We start from the raw sequence: 21417 nt of genomic DNA on the forward strand, positions 1-21417 counted from the left end.
TATGACTGAGTGAAACAAATAAATAAACAATGTGGCATGACCAGATACGTTCATAAGTCAGATGACCTGTTCTCTCTCTGCTGATAGGCCCAGTGGGTACATAGAAGCAGCTCACTGATTCTCTAGCCCCTAACACCACACACTGAAGTCGTCCGTCTGTCTGCCTGCCCCCAACATCATGTATCTACCCACGTTGTCCGTCAACCTGCCCTATCTTTTACATTCAATCTATTTTTTCATTTTGTTTGCTTGTTTTCTGCCTTATCACTCTATCTGGAATTCAACTCCCTGATTCTGATAAACATGAGGCCCCACTCTGTCTCTCTCTCTGTCTCTGTTTGTCTCTCTCTCTCTGTCTCTCTCTCTGTTTGTCTCTCTCTTTCTGTCTCTCGCCACCCACCTGGGCACAGATGTCATTTCATGTCATCTAGTTTTGATTTACTTTTGGTTGAGTTGTCAACTAACGTGAATTCAATGTGAAATCAACAAAACATTTTACCATGTCATTGGATTTATGTTAAAAGTTGAGTAAAAAAAATACAGAATTCCCTTACATTGATGACTTTTTGTAAATCCAATCAGTTTTCCACATTGATTCAAAGTCATTACATTGCACATATCTTATTTTAAATGATGTTGATTCAACCAGTTTTTTTCCCCCATGGGTCCTGTCATTACCGTCCCTTTTTTATTATTTTATTTCACCTTTATTTAACCAGGTAGGCCAGTTGAGAACAAGTTCTCATTTACAACTGCGACCTGGGCAAGATAAAGCAAAGCAGTGCGACACAAACAACAACACAGAGTTACACATGGAGTAAACAAACACACAGTAGAAAAAAACACAATAGAAAAAAAGAAAGTCTATATACAGTGTGTGCAAATGGCATGAAGAGGTAGGCAATAAATAGGCCATAGGAGCAAAGTAACTACAATTTAGCAGATTAACACTGTAGTGATAAATGAGCAGATGAGGATGAGCAGATGATGATGTGCAAGTAGAGATACTGGTGTGCAAATGAGCAGAAAAGTAAATAAAAACAATATGGGGACGAGGAAGGTAGATTGAGTGGGCAATGTACAGATGGACTATGTACAGCTGCAACGATCGGTTAGCTGCTCAGATAGATATGTTTAAAGTTATTGAGAGAAATGTAGCCAGATGAGATGGAATTGTGATTTAACACAGGCGTGATAGTGAGGACACAAGACTTTCGTCATGAGGAAAACAAACGAACAAATAAGATAACAGAGAGGTGGAAATATGTACAGCATGTTATCAGAGATGTTAATTGTTTCCATGTGAGGATAAGGTAGACTTGAGAATATCCTCCCTGATCCCTTGGCTTGTTCCCTGGCCTGTTCATGACTCCAGAGTTAAGCCTCTCTCTGAGGTCAAAAGCAGGTTACACTTTTCACCTCCTCAGCCTGAATGGAGACACTAAATACCCCGCCACCTCCACCAGATAACATACAGTACATTACAATACCACACTAGTCTACACAGCACCACATACAGTACTATACAATATCACACTAGTCTACACAGCACCACATACAGTACAATACAATATCACACTAGTCTACACAGCACCACATACAGTACAATACCACACTAGTCTACACAGCACCACATACAGTACATTACAATGTCACACTAGTCTACACAGCACCACATACAGTACAATACCACACCAGTCTAAAGAGCACCACAATGCACTGCGCAGCTCTTCGATATGCTTTTCTGGTGTGCTGGTGTTACAACTGTTATGTTAAATCATTACTGTCTCCCCTTACACCAAACAACACTGATCTACTCTGGATCATCTAACACTTCACTACACCAAACTACACAAAACTACACTACAATGTCACAATGCTTCAGCCCCATTGTGCTGAGGTCTGTGAGGAGACCAACTGAGGAGTCTGGAGTTTTTGTGTCCTGTAGTGTGATAAGCAGTGGGCAGCAGGCCCGTGTGGGGGCGTTGTCAGCACCGGTCAGGTGTGTCCAAACAGTGCCACCGGCAGACAGACAGGCGGGCGGGCGACAGCAGCCATACGCGTGTCATGGCACACTACACACCAAGGGCCTGCATACCGCAGTTCCCACATGCGTCTGCACAAAGAGTGCTCAGTCCCGGCATCACGCACCAGCGGCAACAGCAATGTGAAAAATTCTAATGAGGACAAAGGTCGCCATGGGGGAGGGAGGTGAGTGGGAGGTGAGTCCTGAGAGGTGAGGAAGGGGTAAAGAAGGGGGTGAGGCAGAGCCGGGCATTGAGGGAGGTAGAGGCCAGCGACAAGGGGAATAAGAAACAAGTAACATGAACTAGCTTCTCTATGAGAGTTAACATACTATGGATTTCACTGCAGTTTAAGATAGGATGCTAATGTAGCCTCATTTATTGTAATGTTGAATTCATACTAGGTATAAAGTATATATACTGTATTTTTTGTCCCAATCAGACTGCTTGAATTGAAAAAATATATATATATTTTACCTGTATTTAACTAGGCAAGTCAGTTAAGAACAAATTCTTATTTTCAATGATGAGACAGTCAGGGCTATAAGTTAACATTTTTTGTTGGTAGCACAACATAAAATCTAGGAGCACCGAAATATAGATATTTTTATTTGCTTGAGATATAAACCAGTGTTTCCCAACTCCTCTGGTCCAGACAGTAATGCCCTCCAATGTTGATTTGTCACAAAGTCTGATTCAGCACTGATGTTTAAAAATCAAGAGTATTATTTGAAGTCTTGGAAAGTCAAATATGTTTTTAAAGTGGGTTTGTTGTGTCCAGTGGTTGATTTTAGTGGTCCAAGGCCCAAGTTGCCAATCATTGGCAATGAGAGGCATTACAGTAATGGGATAACGACATAGAGGTAGATAGTGGACTCTTCTTTGTATCAGCCATTATAGTGTCTGTGACAGCACAGGCAGCGCAATTGAGTCTATCTCCATTTTATTCTTCATGATTGGCTGATCGCTCCTGATGACCCGGTTGGACATGACTCCAACTGGGTCACCAGGAGAGATCAGCCAATGAAGTTGGAAGTCCCACCCAGTTGATTACATTAAAATGGTGGAAGCCCTCAATGGTGCTATCCATGCTATAGCCTTTTGGCCACTAGAGGCCTCTATCATTCTCTATGGATAATGACTGATGACCTTGACAGCCATTGATTAGAGACTACACTACAGTATTGTCACAGGTCTCTGCTGCCCTCCTGTGGTTAAAAAGGACACCTACATGCTGGCTATGGGCTGAGCTATCATAGCTTCAAGCCATTATAATGTATTTCAGGACTTAATTATCAAGACTCAAGAATGGAGTTGCTCCACTGGTCTTTGATAGACAGAAAGCCAGATATCTAGGACAAGGGACAGAGAAAGAGAGAGACATTCAGACAAATCACACCTAGACATGCGTGAAAGTTGAAGTTGCGCACATACACTGAGTATACAAATCATTAGGAACACCTTCCTAATATCGAGTTGCAACCCCACCCTTTTGCACTCAGAATAGCCTCAATTCGTCGGAGCATGGACTCTACAAGGTGTCGAAAGCATTCCACAGGGATGCTGGCCATGTTGACTCCAATGCTTTCCACAGTTGTGTCAAGTTGGTTGGATTTCCTTTTGGTGGTGGACCATTCTTGATACACACAGGAAACTTTTGAGCGTGAAAAACCCAGCAGCATTGCTGTTCTTGACACAAACCGGTGCACCTGGCACCTACTACCATACTCCTTTCAAAGGCACTTCAATCTTTTGTCTTTCCCATTCACCCTGTGAATGGCACACATAAGACATGGATTGTGTAAGGCTTAAAATTCAATAAGGGATCATAGCTTTCACCTGGTCAGCCTATGTCATGAAAAGAGCATGTGTTCTTAATGTTTGTACACTCAGTGTATATCAAGTTTGGATTTGGCCCTCGGAGTAGTGGGCTGGAGGCCTTCCAAACAATCCCCAACACCTCCCACATCTGGTGTGAATTAATGTCCCTCCTCCAAATGCATACATACCCCCAAAGACCCCCTTAAGAAAATCCCTCTCAACTCCTGAACTTCCGACATGACTTTGGTCAGCGCTCCTGCCCAGGACCCATTAGGAAACACACCCCAGCCATGTAATCAAAGCTGGGGAGACAAAGCACACTGTTACAGTAAAGTTAGTGCACAGATGTACTGCATGTGCGTGCGCGCACACACACACACACACACACACACACACACACACTTATTGGAGTGTAAAACGTTTTCATCATTAAAAATCCTATTTTCCCTAACCCTAAACCTAACCCTTAACCTAACCCTAACCCCAAAAACCCTAACCCTAAAACATTAGGCTTAAAATATAATTTGAACAAATTCAGGACCTGAAAAAAATTATTAAAGTGAAATATTAGGACATTGGGATCCTGATAATGTAGGAAAACAAGTGCACACACACGCACGCACGCACGCACACACACACACACACACACACACACACACACACACACACACACACACACACACACACACGTCCATCCCTCCACCCTTCAAGGGGCCTGTCACTATCCTTGTGTCCCACTGAATCAAAGGTGTGGTTTCTAAATGACTGTAGAGGACCTACTTTATTAAAACAGAAACACTCTGTCTGGTTTATTAGCTCAGCCACTCTTCAAACTGCCTTTTAACAGAGACGCCTTATGTGATGCTGTTGGGAAGTGACCTCATATCCGGATGATGTAACTGGCATGAGCTACGCCTAGTTAAACTGGGCAGAGCAAGACACACACATACCCAGGCTGAGGTCAGGTCTGACCGACGCCCCTACGTCAAGCACACAGCAGCGTTGATTTTTATTCATTCTGTATATCTTTCTCTCTCCGTGGCCATTCAACGTGGGAAAAAGTACACACACACAAGTTAGGTGGAAGTGGGTCCATTTATTTCAACAGGTTTTGCTCATCACTATCTATATCAATATATATATAAAAACAAATGAATCTTCGACGGCCACTTGTGTCCCCTTTCTTGCCACTTATCTTTTAATGAAATGTACTCCAGTCAGATTTGATCTAATTATTCTCATGCCATGATGGCATATCTGTAGTACATACAGGGTGTTGAATCCATGTGAAATGTGTGACTAATGTATTGTACAGTTTGAGGAGGTTGACTGCTAGTGTACCAGACTCAGACAGTCTTGAAGAGTCCAGACATGATGTAGTCTGTGTGGTTTCCATCGATGAGGCCGTTACCGTTGCTATGGATGAACCAGCAGGGGATGTTCTCTCCATTCTTCACATCCCAGCGGAAGTCCCTCTGCCAGCCCCTGTGGAAACACAGCAAGGAGGAGAGACAATGATGCGAAAAGTGTGTGTATGTACTGTGTGTGTGTGTGTGTGTGTGTAGACATCTACCTAGTCACTGTAAGCTCCTGTCCCTTCACTAGCATGGTGGCATCTGGTTTCTCTGGCACCTCTCCTGGACGCATGTCTCTCACCTCAAACTGCACGCCATGGTAAAACTGGCCTGCATGGGGACAATACAATACATCTTAATTGATCAGCTAAACAGACAATTGTCCAATATAATGCAGAGTAAACCTCCAGCAACTTCATCTGGCACTGCCAATGACAGATTGCGCCCCTGGTGGTACCTAGCAGGCCGTTGAGGGAGAGGAGGTGGCTGTCCTACCTAGAAGGCCATGGACGATGAGGTAGAGGAGGTGGCTGTCCTACCTAGAAGGCCATGGACATTGGGGGAGAGGAGGTGGCTGTCCTACCTAGAAGGCCATGGACGATGGGGTAGAGGAGGTGGCTGTCCTACCTAGAAGGTCGTGGACAATGGGGGAGAGGAGGTGGCTGTCCTACCTAGAAGGTCATGGACATTGGGGGAGAGGAGGTGGCTGTCCTACCTAGAAGGTCATGGACATTGGGGGAGAGGAGGTGGCTGTCCTACCTAGAAGGTCATGGACATTGGGGGAGAGGAGGTGGCTGTCCTACCTAGAAGGCCGTGGACAATGAGGGAGAGGAGGTGGCTGTCCTACCTAGAAGGCCGTGGACGATGGGGGAGAGGAGGTGGCTGTCCTACCTAGAAGGCCGTGGACGATGGGGGAAAGGAGGTGGCTGACCTACCTAGAAGGCCGTGGACGCTGGGGGAGAGGAGGTGGCTGTTTCCAAAGAAGGCCGTGGACGCTGGGGGAGATGAGGTGGCTGTCTTACCTAGAAGGCCGTGGACATTGGGGGAGAGGAGGTGGCTGTCCTACCTAGAAGGCCGTGGACGCTGGGGGAGAGGAGGTGGCTGTCCTACCTAGAAGGCCGTGGACGCTGGGGGAGAGGAGGTGGCTGTCCTACCTAGAAGGCCGTGGACGCTGGGGGAGAGGAGGTGGCTGTCCTACCTAGAAGGCCGTGGACGCTGGGGGAGAGGAGGTGGCTGTCCTACCTAGAAGGCCGTGGACGCTGGGGGAGAGGAGGTGGCTGTCCTACCTAGAAGGCCGTGGACGCTAGGGGAGAGGAGGTGGCTGTCCTACCTAGAAGGCCGTGGACGCTGGGGGAGAGGAGGTGGCTGTCCTACCTAGATGGCCGTGGACGCTGGGGGAGAGGAGATGGCTGTCCTACCTAGAAGGCCGTGGACGCTGGGGGAGAGGAGATGGCTGTCCAGGGTATAGAAGCCCAGATAGTCCTGGTGGTATGGGTGCTGCTTCCACACCCTGTGTAAGATGACCACAAACCGGACCGAGTCCCTGAGGGTGACGGTCAAGCTGCTGTCTTTGGTCACCTGCAGGTCCATACTGTAGGAGGGAGAAAGGCAGAGAGAGGTGGTTTAACCACGATGACAGAATAAAACGTTAGATGACCCTTCAACCTAATGTGGTAGGGAGGTTGCATTTGAGATAGAAACTCTGGTCTCTACAGTTGAAGTCAGAAGTTTACATACACCTTAGCCAATTACATTTAAACTTAGTTTTTCACAATTCCTGACATTTCATCCTTGTAAAAATTCCCTGTCTTAGGTCAGTTAGGATCACCACTTTATTTTAAGAATGTGAAATGTCAGTATAATAGTAGATAGAATTATTTATTTTAGCTTTCATTTCCTTCATAACATTCCCAGTGGGTCAGAAGTTTACATACACTCAATTAGTATTTGGTAGCATTGCCTTTAAATTGTTTAACTTGGGTCAAACGTTTTGGGTAGCCTTCCACAAGCTTCCCACAATAAGTTGGGTGAATTTTTTCCCATTCCTCCTGACAGAGCTGGTGTAACTGAGTCAGGTTTGTTGGCCTCCTTGCTCGCACACGCTTTTTCAGTTCTGCCCACAACTTTTCCATAGGATTGAGGTCAGGGCTTTGTGATGGCCACTCCAATACCTTGACTTTGTTGTCCTTAAGCCATTTTGCCGCAACTTTGGAAGTATGCTTGGGGTCATTGTCCATTTGGAAGACCCATTTGCGACCAAGATGTAACTTCCTGACTGATGTCTTGAGATGTTGCTTCAATACATCCACATAATGTTCCTATCTCATGATGTCATCTATTTTGTGAAGTGCACCAGTCCCTCCTGCAGCAAAGCACCCCCACAATACGATGCTGCCACCCCCATTTTTCACGGTTGGGATGGTGTTCTTCGGCTTGCAAGCCTCCCCCTTTTCCTCCGAACATAACGATGGTCATCATGGCCAAACAGTTCTATTTTTGTTTCATCAGACCAGAGGACATTTCTCCAAAAAGTACAATCTTTGTCCCCATGTGCAGTTGCAAACCGTAGTCTGGCTTTTTTATGGCAGTTTTGGAGCAGTGGCTTCTTCCTTGCTGAGCGGCCTTTCAGGTTATGTCGATATAGGACTCATTTTACTGTGGATATAGATACTTTTGTACCTGTTTCCTCCAGCATCTTCACAAGGTCCTTTGCTGTTGTTCTGGGATTGATTTGCACTTCTCGCACCAAAGTACGTTCATCTCTAGGAGACAGAACTCGTCTCCTTCCTGAGCGGTATGACGGCTGCGTGGTCCCATGGTGTTTATACTTGCGTACTATTGTTTGTACAGATGAACGTGGTACCTTCAGGCATTTGGAAATTGCTCCCAAGGATGAACCAGGCTTGTGGAGGTCTACAATTTTTTTTCTGAGGTCTTGGCTGATTTCTTTTGATTTTCCCATGATGTCAAGCAAAGAGGCACTGAGTTTGAAGGTAGGCCTTGAAATAAATCCACAGGTACAACTCCAATTGACTCAAAGTATGACAATTAGCCTATCAGAAGCTTCTAAAGCCATGACACCATTTTCTGGAATTTTCCAAGCTGTTTAAAGGCACAGTCAACTTAGTGTATGTAAACTTATGACCCACTGGAATTTGATACAGTGAATTATAAGTGAAATAATCTGTCTGTAAACAATTGTTGGGAAATGACTTGTGTCATGCACAAAGTAGATGTCCTAACCGACTTGCCAAAATTATAGCTGTTAACAAGAAATTTGTGGAGTGTTGATAAACGAGTTTTAATGACTCCAACATAAATGTATGTAAACTTCCGACTTCAACTGTACGTATCAAGCTTTAGTTTTTAGTTCTACGAGTTATATGGAAGCCAGAACGGCAAAACCAGAATGAGTAAGGGTGCTTACTTGGCTCCCTTAAGAGAGGCGGTGTCTGACCAGAAGAGCTTGGCCTGCTTGCCATCCTGGGACACAGTGATGTCATGAGTGGTCACCTCCAGTCTCACCCCCAGCCCCTGGTGAACGATGCCAAAGCGACCGAAGTAGGTGTTCACCTTGCCATCAGGGGCCACTTTCTTATCCCCAATGGTCTGGCCGTTGACCAAAATACCTGCAAGGCAGCATGGGATTGAGGCAAGCTGTTGGTATAATATAGATTTGATATGTGTTCATTATTTTATAAAACAAGTGTCATGTTTTGATTTCATGCCTTCAAAGACGCATTAGTGTCAAAGGTTGGTCAATTTCAAATAATGTCTACTTTCTCCATATTCACCTGCCAGCTGGTCTCTCACTAGGTTGAAGATGGTACCAGGTTTGTCGTCTACGTTGAAGCACAGTGCATCCTCCTGCTCTGGCAACTCAATCATGAAATGAGGGTCTCCATCCACTGCAGATTCATCAACAGGTTGTTCCAGCTTTTACATTTGATTTGGTTGAGGCTAAGCCCATCCAAACATTGTATCACTCTATTATAGTCCGGGCGTGACAGCATGGTGGGCATTGAAAATACTAAATATAAATATAACATTTCTGTAGTTGGTGAAGCACATAGAAAATCCTGAAGTAACCCATGTCTGACAGGAGGGTCACTCTGAATGAAGATGGACTCACCAAAGTTTATAGGTGAGTTCCTGCTGTGCGCCCAGGTGTTGCTCATCAGCTGGGGTCCATAATTACCTGAAAATCACGGCAAGATGTCAGATGGCAAATAACGTTTTCCACATTCAAAGTGGTAAAATGCATTTGATAGATTTACCCTGAATATAACAGGGTGTATATTACCATGCAATATCCTCAGTTTCTAACCACAAATCATTTGGTGTCAGCTTTCCATGTCATAAATCCAGGTGATCCACTATAATGACATAGAAAGCCATTTAGTTGAAGGATCCAGTCATGTCCATTCATGGCATGTGCTTACCAAATCTCTGGGCTTTCTGCCTTTCATCTGTCAAACAGTAGTAGGAGAAAACAGTCAGACAGACACATTTGACAATCGATGCAAGGATTTCCATAACCACTGAGATAAACATGTCAGATAAGACACGCCAGATGTACTGGTTGTCTCCCCCTGCCCCTGCCCCTCTCCCAACCCACTGGGTCACATACCCTCGGTCAGCTTGTCGGCGATGAGGGGGCCCTCTGGCCCCTCGTCAGTCTCAGGCTTGGTGACCACCATGGAGGTAAGGGGGGTGACGAAGCTGTACTGCAGGGACATCTCCAGAGCCTTGGCAGTGGCATTTCCCTTCTCCTCCGCATTACCAGTCTCTCTGACAAGAGAAACATAGGACGAATGGTGTTATTGCATTAGGTTTGGATTAGAGGTTAGGTTCGGTTTAACTTGGGTTAGGTTTGGTTTAACTTACACCGCAGGGCAGAAAAGAATGGAATATTTACAAACTGAGTTACTTTAATATACCCAGTTCCATTCATTAGATTCCAAAGCTAAGCTCTCAACCACCAGTGAGTTATAGGCATTTGGATAATGCTAAGGCACCATTTAGTTCTGGAGTGTTCACCAGACATCAGTAATAGCAGTTAGCTGATCACACAAACCTCTTGCTTAACAGTTCTTGGATGGTGAGGTAGGCCCAAAGACGCTCAGTGTAGTCCCCGAATATGTACTCCTGCTCAGGGTACAGTATGTCCCACTCCTGGGCACTGGCCTGGCCTTTCACAATAAAGTCCTCCTCAAACTAAAAAAAGAGTGAGGGAGTGAGAGAGAAGAGAAGAGAAAGAGGTGTTAGACACAGAAGGCGTGAGAGAGAAGAGAAAGAGGTGTTAGACACAGAGAAGGAGTGAGAGAGAAGAGAAAGAGGTGTTAGACACAGAGAAGGAGTGAGAGAGAAGAGAAAGAGGTGTTAGACACAGAGAAGGAGTGAGAGAGAAGAGAAAGAGGTGTTAGACACAGAGAAGGAGTGAGAGAGAAGAGAAAGAGGTGTTAGACTCAGAGAAGGAGTGAGAGAGAAGAGAAAGAGGTGTTAGACACAGAGAAGGAGTGAGAGAGAAGAGAAAGAGGTGTTAGACACAGAAGGAGTGAGAGAGAAGAGAAAGAGGTGTTAGACACAGAAGGAGTGAGAGAGAAGAGAAAGAGGTGTTAGACACAGAGAAGGAGTGAGAGAGAAGAGAAAGAGGTGTTAGACACAGAGAAGGCGTGAGAGAGAAGAGAAAGAGGTGTTAGACACAGAGAAGGCGTGAGAGAGAAGAGAAAGAGGTGTTAGACACAGAGAAGGAGTGAGAGAGAAGAGAAAGAGGTGTTAGACACAGAGAAGGCGTGAGAGAGAAGAGAAAGAGGTGTTAGACACAGAGAAGGAGTGAGAGAGAAGAGAAAGAGGTGTTAGACACAGAGAAGGAGTGAGAGAGAAGCATTAGTTGGGTTGAGAATTGTACAATACTTGAGTCGCAATGCCCTTCAGGTGCAAAGAAAGATCCATCTTTCTAAGCTCAGTATCCGGGTGGTGTGTTGCGTTGTGCCTGTCTGTTCCTCACCCCATGTGCAAACACCTCCACCAGGAAGTTATCCAGGCTATAGTCAGTGAGCCGGCCAGCTACCACGATCTCTGAGCCGTTGAACAGCTGCTTGTAGTGACTGGTGGTCAGAGAGTTCACCAGGTTGTCAGGGTAACGCAGGTCCACCTCGGAGAGGAGGGGGCTGGCTACTTCCTCATAGAAACCCTCGGACACAAATGCACACATCACCAAATCATTTGTCTATTGTAATTTCTGACAGTACATTATCAATAATGCCAAAACGTAGGATCTATATAAGACCTCAACCTACATAGTTTTATCCTTCCTGTGACGCTATGGTCAAACCAGAAGGCCACAGAAAAGTGACTATTGTGAGATTTGGAACAGAGCCCTGGTCCATACCTGAAGCTGGACAGTGGCATCGGAGCCCTCATAGATCCTTCGGGCCAGTCCCTTGTTCTGTCTAGACATCACATCCAGAAAGGAGTAATCCACATCATCCCCAAAGCCCAGACAGAACAGAGTCATGTTCCCACCCATAGCAAGAAGGACATTCTCCTGAATCTGTGGTACAGAAGACTCTCCTGTACACAAACACAGATGGCATGTACCATGACCTTACCGGCTGGATCTAATATAGAGCAATAAATCAGATGGCCACTTCAATGTTAAAACGGCAGTCCCAAACAAATAAGTAAGATCAGAAGGGAAGGAAACCTGTTCGCACCTGAGTTGGGCATTCCATCTGTCATTAAGATAACCATAGACACACTCCTCTCCGGGACATTCTTGTCTCGTTTGCCTTTCATTATCATGTCCACAGCTTTCATCACAGCATCATTTATATTAGTGGCTAAAAGGAGAACACCCAAAATGAATCCAGGTGTTATCAAATGTATTTGATAGACATCATTTTGTAACATAAATGCACCTCACTCAGTTTTATCATACTGCTTGCCCAAGTGTTGTACTGTCATAGTTTTAATACGTGTCCTAACGACAGAAACGTCATTAATGATCTGTCTCTGTATGTCACCCTGTTCCCATTCAACACATAATGGCTCACTTCCCGAATCAGTTATTCCTTGGATAAATGTTTGGGCTTCAGACACATTTTCCTTGGTGGCCTTGGTAAGAGATTCCTTCCATGTTGAGATGCTAGAGTCAAATAGGACAATGCCGAAGTAGTCGTCCTCAGCCAGGTCATTCAGGATGGTCAGCATAGCTTCCTTTGTCTAGGAGGGATCAAAGGCTCTCAGGTCAATCTGAACATCAACTACAATTACAGCACTGTAACCAAGTGATATGTTTCCTGTATCCTTTTATCTTTCTTTCTTTCTCTCAGACACACTGTTTCTCTCTTACTTGCTTCAGTTTGATTCCGTGCATTGACCCACTCCTATCGATCACAAACACCACATTTTTTGGAACTTGGGGTAAGTCCGGAGGCGCAAAGAAGTGCACAAAGTACCCATTCACTATCTGAAAAATACATATCATGAATATCATTATGACATGAACAACCTGAATTGATGGAATTGACCCCAATACCGATTCTATATTATATTCAACACAGCTGACCTGGATGTCACCGATGATCTCAGCTCGGTTCACGTCATATTTGATGAAGAAATCCCCGTCAATCAGGGTGCCGTCACAACCGGGGCACTTCCTCTGCTGGTCCAGTGTTGGGCAGAATGAGATGTGTGCCTGAGTGAGGGAGGGCAATACAATTAAACACAAAACAACACAGCAAAATAGTATTCATCTCTTTCGGAGGATTTGTTCCACATGCAGTTGTTTCATAGGACAGAACGGCATCATATACCTTTTTGTCGGTGACTGTTTTCTCCACCAGGGGGAGAAGCTCGTTGGAGATGAAGGTTCCATAGGCCTCCAGGAAGGCAATGCCCTGGGGTTCATAGATATCTGCCACAATCTGTCACAGAGACATGGACAGGACTGATGAGACACAGGACTGAGGAGTCAAGATGATGACAAGATGTTTTGGAGTATAGGGTGTAAACATCTACAGACCTCAAAGTGCTGGACCAGCTGCTTGGGTTTGACCCGGGTCATGATCTCATATTGGCCCAGTTTACGCTGAAGCAACTCCTCATGGGTCAAAATGAAGGTGACGTTACTATTGGCCGCGATGTTCACAGACACGGTGAACTTCTCCATCTTCCTCCCCGATGCCCTAGAGTACACAAACACAGGCCGGGTAGGAGGACAATCACATTTGAAACAAAACACATGCTGTGATTTAAGAGAACAGGAGTGCTTGGTGTAATGGAAACATCATGTTTGTCCCCTCCTCATTGCCCTGATCCACTCACTTGACCAGTCCTGCAGTCTGCCCTGTGGAAACAGCTTTCTCATACTGCTTCTTGGCTTTCTCCTTCTCCTTCACCTCGCCCGTGTATGTCTGACCCTCTATCTCCCTGAGATACAAAAACACAGTCATTCAAACAAACAAACAGAAACACATATGCACTCACACGCAGATATACACACATACAAACACACACATGCACACACAGCACAGAGTAACAGTCCTATGGATTGGTGTTATCATTTCTAGACATAACGTGGCTTCTACACATGCCATGGGTGCTGACTGACATGCTGAAGTTGGTGATGAAGGCGGTCTTGGGCAGATCCACCTCGAAGAACACTTCCTGAGAGGATTTGGCCTTGTTCAGAGCACTGGAGGTTATGACCGTGTGAGCAAAACGAGAAGCGACCTTACAGTCCACCTTTACACTGTACACCTCCACCTGAGAGAGTAAGAGAGGACGTAAGAGAGAGAGAGAGAGGAAGAGAGAGAGATAGAGAGAGAGGATGAGAGACAGGGAGAGAGTGAAAGAAAGAAACAGAAACAGAAGGGTTTTGAAATGTTTGCTTGTGTGAGTAATGACTGTCTAATGTGCCTATAAAACGTTCACACACTTTCTCAAAATGTATTTTCCTGTTACAGCTGAATAGTGTGAAGTAAGCTGCATTGACTACAAGATTACTGCCAAAACAAATGATTACCGCTGTACTCTTGTGAAAAACATTAACTCAGTGTTTCCAGTAAAAAGAAGAGATGAGTCACTTCAGGGTGAGCAAGGGCACAGATTTCTAGTGTTGAAGATAGTGGTGGCAGTGCATCATCATCATCCTCACAAATAGAACGTAAATATTGTGATTTCCTTACCTCCGCATTATCTGTACTTCTTTTCTGTAAAAAAAAAGAATAACATTTAGACACAGTATTATAAAATGATTTTTTTTACAGAGTACACTGTACGACTTAGACATTTTTTACTTTTCAAGTGGCTGAAACTTCTAGCTGCCAATGATAGTTGTATTTACAGAAATAGAGAGTAGGGTAACCGTGGCAAAGAGCAAAGGATTTTCTCAAATATTTACTCAACCATGGTCTCAAAGATTTGTTTTTGGGAGAAATACAAATAACAATATATTCATCAGGTATCATCAGATGCACCACTGGGTGTTCAAGACTAGAAGTCTGACGGATTCTGCAACAGATTCCTGTTGTGGATTTGTGTCAGACAGTGCGGTTTATGTTGATGCTGAGCTACCGTCATACCTTTAGTAGCCGTGTAGCACCATCAGAGCCCTGGGATACAAAGCACAAGGGAGAAGTTTGAGTTTAGGGTCAGAATGTCAAACTAATTTAACATCTCATAGTCTAATTCATTGTAAAGCATATACATATTGGCATGAATATAAATCGATTAATGTACACAGAGGCATGCACAAACACCCACACCCACATACACGAAAGTAGACCAGATATGAATCAAAGGAGAGATGTGTTAACAGAAAAGTAGATATGGTACAGATACATATCAAGTAAATAGAGTAACAGTAGAGTATAGCCAGAGGGGAGAGATGTATTAACAGTAGAATATAGCAGGAGGGGGAGATGGCAGCAGGGGAGAGATGTAGTAACAGTAGAATATAGCAGGAGGGGGAGATGGCAGCAGGGGAGAGATGTAGTAACAGTAGAATATAGCAGGAGGGGGAGATGACAGCAGGGGAGAGATGTAGTAACAGTAGAATATAGCAGGAGGGGGAGATGGCAGCAGGGGAGAGATGTAGTAACAGTAGAATATAGCAGGAGGGAGGAGATGGCAGCAGGGGAGAGATGTAGTAACAGTAGAATATAGCAGGAGGGAGAGATGACAACAGGTGGGAGATGTAGTAACAGTAGAATATAGCAGGAGGGGGAGATGACAGCAGGGGAGAGATGTAGTAACAGTAGAATATAGCAGGAGGGGGAGATGGCAGCAGGGGAGAGATGTAGTAACAGTAGAATATAGCAGGAGGGGGAGATGACAGCAGGGGAGAGATGTAGTAACAGTAGAATATAGCAGGAGGGGGAGATGACAGCAGGGGAGAGATGTAGTAACAGTAGAATATAGCAGGAGGGGGAGATGACAGCAGGGGAGAGATGTAGTAACAGTAGAATATAGCAGGAGGGGGAGATGGCAGCAGGGGAGAGATGTAGTAACAGTAGAATATAGCAGGAGGGGGAGATGGCAGCAAGGGAGAGATGTAGTAACAGTAGAATATAGCAGGAGGGAGGAGATGGCAGCAGGGGAGAGATGCAGTAACAGTAGTATATAGCAGGAGGGAGGAGATGTAAGAGTAGAGTAAATACTACAGATGTAGGATCTTAATTTGAGCCATATTGCTACAGCAGGAAAATAATCCCGCAGCAACAGGACATGTTAATTATTATGTGGATAATGGATAATCATGGACATTTCTGTAGGAGTTGATACATTTTTCGTAAGGGAAAATCAAGTCTGACATTTCAAAATGGAAATTGTAAACTTCCGAAGCCTTTTTAAACCTCACATACAATACAAGTTTAATATGTCCTGCAGTGCAGTAAGTCCTCCTGCAACAGGGGGATCAAATTGAGAACCTGCATCTTTATAGTAACAATGGAGAGTCACCTGTGGTGTGGAGGTATCCCGTGAGATAACCAGAGCTCCATGCGACAGAGCCGGGAGTAAGACACATCCCAAGAACAGCAGCACAGTCCACAATCCAGACATGACCAAACTGCAGCTAAACACTGACTTCACAGCTTAGAAAACTCAACCCTTTCCTACCGCCCAGCTCAAAGGAGAAGTGGCAGAGTGTGTGTGTTTTTCTGCTTTTATACTGGAGCAACGACCAGAAGACCTGACCTCAGCGTGGCAGGAGGCCCGAGGTGTGTGTAGGTCTGTGTTCTTGTATGCCTCTCAAGATGTGTGTGAGTGTGTTTACATATATTTGTTTGTCTATCTGTCCATATAGCCTACTCTCTCTACCTACTGTAGTAAAAAAAAAGCAACTGAACATTTGAGGTTGTTTTTTATTCTGACTGCATGGAATCTGGTAAGCACAAAAAGTAAATAAGTTAGTTTTCGTAAGAGCTGTTATTCAGCAAGTATGGACTTCATTCTATCGGTCAATATAACATCAGGGTACTTCAACCTCTGCTTGTCCATTGTTTGTTAGCTCTGTTGACAAACCGAGTTTCTGAGAACGCTCTATCCCAACTGGTCCTTCTCTTTAGCTCACACATTGCTCCCACTGGTACAGTACTGTATGTGTGTTTCTGTTCTCACTCATTACCAGAGAAGTGTGTACATACATGTACAGTAGGTATTTGTTCCCTCACTGAGGGTTGATTGCAAAATGCTAAGAAAATGAGTCATTTTGTTGACTCATGGAGGGTAGAGCTGGAGAGAGAGATATATATTTGGACCACCATATCAAGGAGGGCTCTGTATGCCCGATACTGAAGCCTCATTCAGACCAGAGGGGTATACTAATAATCTTGCTAGATGCACTCAAGCTTTTCTGGATTGAGCTAGTTTTAGTTAGTTACACAATCCAGATCAGACTTAATCCTTGTTACAAAGGTAGATATTGATCGTGCACCCGCCACACTTGTAACTGTGTGTGCACTCAATCATCAAGTTTGCAGACGACACTACAGTGGTTGGCTTGATTACCAACAACGACGAGACGGCCTACAGGGAGGAGGTGAGGGCCCTCGGATTGTGGTGTCAGGAAAATAACCTGACACTCAATGTCAACAAAACAAAGGAGATGATCGTGGACTTCAGGAAACAGCAGAGGGAGCAGCCCCCTATCCACATCGACGGGACAGTAGTGGCTCGGGTGGAGAGTTTTAAGTTCCTCTGCGTACACATCACGGACAAACTGAAATGGTCCACCCACACAGACAGCGTGGTGAAGAAGGCGCAGCAGTGCCTCTTCAACCTCAGGAGGCTGAAGAAATTCGGCTTGTCACCAAAAACACTCACTAACTTTTACAGATGCACAATCGAGAGCATCCTGTCGGGCTGTATCACTGCCTGGTACGGCAGCTGCTCCGCCCACAACCGGAAGGCTCTCCAGAGGGTAGTGAGGTCTGCACAATGCATCACCGGGTGCAAACTACCTGCCCTCCAGGACACCTATACCACCCGATGTCACAGGAAGGCCAAAAAGATCATCAAGGACAACAACCACCCGAGCCACTGCCTGTTCACCCCGTTAACATCCAGAAGGCGAGGTCAGTACAGGTGCATCAAAGCTGGGACCGAGAGCCTGAAAAACAGCTTCTATCTCAAGGCCATCAGACTGTTAAACAGCCATCACTAACATTGAGTATATACTGTACGCTAATACCATCTACTGCATCTTGATGTAATTAAATGTATCACTAGCCACTTTAAACAATGCCACTTTATATAATGTTTTCCTACCCTACATTACTCATCTCATATGTATATACTGTACTCCATACCATCTACTGCATCTTGCCTATGCCGTTCGGCCATCAGCCATTTATATATACTGCTCAAAAAAATAAAGGGAACACTTAAACAACACATCCTAGATCTGAATGAAAGAAATAATCTTATTAAATACTTTTTTCTTTACATAGTTGAATGTGCTGACAACAAAATCACACAAAAATAATCAATGGAAATCCAATTTATCAACCCATGGAGGTCTGGATTTGGATTCACACTCAAAATTAAAGTGGAAAACCACACTACAGGCTGATCCAACTTTGATGTAATGTCCTTAAAACAAGTCAAAATGAGGCTCAGTAGTGTGTGTGGCCTCCACGTGCCTGTATGACCTCCCTACAACGCCTGAGCATGCTCCTGATGAGGTGGCGGATGGTCTCCTGAGGGATCTCCTCCCAGACCTGGACTAAAGCATCCGCCGACTCCTGGACAGTCTGTGGTGCAACGTGGCGTTGGTGGATGGAGCGAGACATGATGTCCCAGATGTGCTCAATTGGATTCAGGTCTGGGGAACGGGCGGGCCAGTCCATAGCATCAATGCCTTCCTCTTGCAGGAACTGCTGACACACTCCAGCCACATGAGGTCTAGCATTGTCTTGCATTAGGAGGAACCCAGGGCCAACCGCACCAGCATATGGTCTCACAAGGGGTCTGAGGATCTCATCTCGGTACCTAATGGCAGTCAGGCTACCTCTGGCGAGCACATGGAGGGCTGTGCGGCCCCCCAAAGAAATGCCACCCCACACCATGACTGACCCACCGCCAAACCGGTCATGCTGGAGGATGTTGCAGGCAGCAGAACGTTCTCCACGGCGTCTCCAGACTCTGTCACGTCTGTCACATGTGCTCAGTGTGAACCAGCGTTCATCTGTGAAGAGCACAGGGTGCCAGTGGTGAATTTGCCAATCTTGGTGTTCTCTGGTAAATGCCAAACGTCCTGCACGGTGTTGGGCTGTAAGCACAACCCACACCTGCGGATGTCGGGCCCTCATACCACCCTCATGCAGTCTGTTTCTGACCGTTTGAGCAGACACATGCACATTTGTGGCCTGCTGGAGGTCATTTTGCAGGGCTCTGGCAGTGCTTCTCCTGCTCCTCCTTGCACAAAGGCAGAGGTAGCGGTCCTGCTGCTGGGTTGTTGCCATCCTATGGCCTCCTCCACATCTCCTGATGTACTGGCCTGTCTCCTGGTAGCGCCTCCATGCTCTGGAAACTACGCTGACAGACACAGCAAACCTTCTTGCCACAGCTCGCATTGATGTGCCATCCTGGATGAGCTGCACTACCTGAGCCACTTGTGTGGGTTGTAGACTCCGTCTCATGCTACCACTAGAGTGAAACCACCGCCAGCATTCAAAAGTGACCAAAACATCAGCCAGGAAGCATAGGAATTGAGAAGTGGTCTGTGCTCCCCAGCTGCAGAACCACTCCTTTATTGGGGGTGTCTTGCTAATTGCCTATAATTTCCACCTGTTGTCTATGCCATTTGCACAACAGCATGTGAAATTTATTGTTAATCAGTGTTGCTTCCAAAGTGGACAGTTTGATTTCACAGAAGTGTGATTGACTTGGAGTTACATTGTGTTGTTTAAGTGTTCCCTTTATTTTTGTGAGCAGTGTACTTCTATGTACATATTCGTATTCATTCCTTTACACTTGTGTGTATAGGGTAGTTGTTGTGGAATTGTTAGGTTATATTACTTGTTAGATATTACTGCATGGTCGGAACTAGAAGCACAAGCATTTCGCTACACTTGCATTAACACCTGCTAACCATGTGTATGTGACAAATACATTTTATTTTATTTGATGTCGCACATGGCTAGTCGAATGCCAAACTCTTCATTGAGACAATGCTGAAAAATAAATTCCTGGGCGAGTCAGTGGCCCATTTTTATTGATGCTGAAATCAAAATGAAAGAAAGGTTAACATGTAAATTCATCAGGCTTTGATGTGAAATGGCCTAGTAGAAGTGCTGTCTTTCTTCACATATTGTTTATTTGGTGTGCTTATCAATGCACAAGTCCCTTTTTCCCCCCACTACTCAGTGGCGTGTATTCATGGCTGCCAAGAGAAACCAGCCTTCTGCAAAAAAAATGGACCAAGAAGAAAATACAACATAAAATAATGTATCTTTTGTCTCTCGGTGTTTCATCATTTTCCTTCAATTCGAAAGCATCCCGAGCGAGCTAAACAGCGCCCATCTGTCTCTCTACGTGTAGTCCATCTATCTGATGCTGTCTGGTCCAAACGAGTGTGACGACCCTCCCACTCTGTCTGCCGAATTCTCTCTTTGCTCTTGTTTTCCTTATTAGGAAGTCGGTGGGCGGAGCCAGGAGGGTCGTCAGCAAAATGGGACACACCTGGGCCCGGTTGTGTCCCGGGATAAATACACCTTTTTCCTTTTCATTGAGGAGACTCTCCCTGCAGACACAGTTTGATTTTGGTTTGTTTGGGCATCTTTCATCACATCTATACACAACCACTCACTTACACACACCATTGTTAATCGTATATACAGTTGAAGTCGGAAGTTTACATACACTTAGGTTGGAGTCATTAAAACTCGTTTTTCAACCACTCCACAAATTTCTTGTTAACAAACTAGTTTTGGCAAGTCTGTTAGGACATCTACTTTGTGCATGACACAAGTAATGTTTCCAACAATTGTTTAGACAGATTATTTCACTTATAATTCACTGTATCACAATTCCAGTGGGTCAGAAGTTTACATACACTAAGTTTACTGTGCCTTTAAACAGCTTAGAAAACGATGTTATGGCTTTAGAAGCTTCTGATAGGCTAATTGACATCATTTGAGTCAATTGGAGGTGTACCTGTGGATGTATTTCAAGGCCTACCTTCAAACTCAGTGCCTCTTTGTTTGACATCATGGGAAAATCAAAAGAAATCAGCCAAGGCCTCAGAAAAAAAATTGTAGACCTCCACAAGTCTGGTTCATCCTTGGGAGCAATTTCCAAATGCCTGAAGGTACCACGTTCATCTGTACAAACAATAGTACGCAAGTATAAACAGCATGGGACCACGCAGCCGTCATATCGCTCAGGAAGGAGACGTGTTCTGTCTCCTAGAGATGAATGTACTTTGGTGCAAGAAGTGCAAATCAATCCCAGAACAACAGCAAAGGACCATGTGAAGATGCTGGAGGAAACAGGTACAAAAGTATCTATATCCACAGTAAAACGAGTCCTATATCAACATAACCTGAAAGGCCGCTCAGCAAGGAAGAAGCAACTGCTCCAAAACCGCCATAAAAAAGCCAGACTACGGTTTGCAACTGCACATGGGGACAAAGATCGTACTTTTTGGAGAAATGTCCTTTGGTCTGATGAAACAAAAATACGTCCATAATGACCATCGTTATGTT

General features: G+C 44.9%; 1 protein-coding gene across 2 annotated transcripts; it reads right to left on the reverse strand.

The window, feature by feature from the left end:
- Positions 1 to 4921: 4921 nt before the first annotated feature.
- Positions 4922 to 16470, reverse strand: LOC106582936 (inter-alpha-trypsin inhibitor heavy chain H3). Of its 2 annotated transcripts, none has more exons than XM_014166576.2 (22): positions 16169 to 16470; positions 14791 to 14820; positions 14395 to 14418; positions 13818 to 13972; positions 13532 to 13636; positions 13230 to 13392; positions 13021 to 13131; positions 12774 to 12902; positions 12558 to 12674; positions 12259 to 12427; positions 11920 to 12045; positions 11595 to 11776; positions 11211 to 11396; positions 10278 to 10417; positions 9831 to 9991; positions 9643 to 9669; positions 9333 to 9398; positions 8995 to 9108; positions 8628 to 8829; positions 6619 to 6791; positions 5419 to 5530; positions 4922 to 5330 (listed from the first exon to the last, which is right to left on the reverse strand). In XM_014166576.2, the coding sequence occupies exons 1-22, from the start codon at positions 16268 to 16270 to the stop codon at positions 5192 to 5194; spliced, it is 2733 nt and encodes a 910-aa protein (XP_014022051.2). In that variant the 5' UTR covers positions 16271 to 16470; the 3' UTR covers positions 4922 to 5191. The 2 variants fall into 2 exon arrangements, with proteins under 2 accessions (XP_014022051.2, XP_014022050.2); XM_014166575.2 differs by having other exon boundaries at positions 12229 to 12427.
- Between the last annotated feature and the right edge of the window lie 4947 nt (positions 16471 to 21417).

This window comes from Salmo salar, chromosome ssa22 (assembly GCF_905237065.1).
Source record: "Salmo salar chromosome ssa22, Ssal_v3.1, whole genome shotgun sequence".
Lineage (NCBI taxonomy): Eukaryota > Metazoa > Chordata > Actinopteri > Salmoniformes > Salmonidae > Salmo > Salmo salar.

Bases quoted from the DNA above. Each gene is read 5' to 3' on its own strand.
- LOC106582936 (XM_014166575.2), bottom strand. From the start codon at position 16,270: ATGTCTGGATTGTGGACTGTGCTGCTGTTCTTGGGATGTGTCTTACTC. The intron at 13,132-13,229 runs GTCTGTAGATGT...TCTCTGTGACAG, and splicing joins AGCTGGTCCAGCACTTTGAG to ATTGTGGCAGATATCTATGA. The intron at 9,670-9,830 runs GTATGTGACCCA...ACTGTTTGACAG, and splicing joins CGCCGACAAGCTGACCGAGG to ATGAAAGGCAGAAAGCCCAG.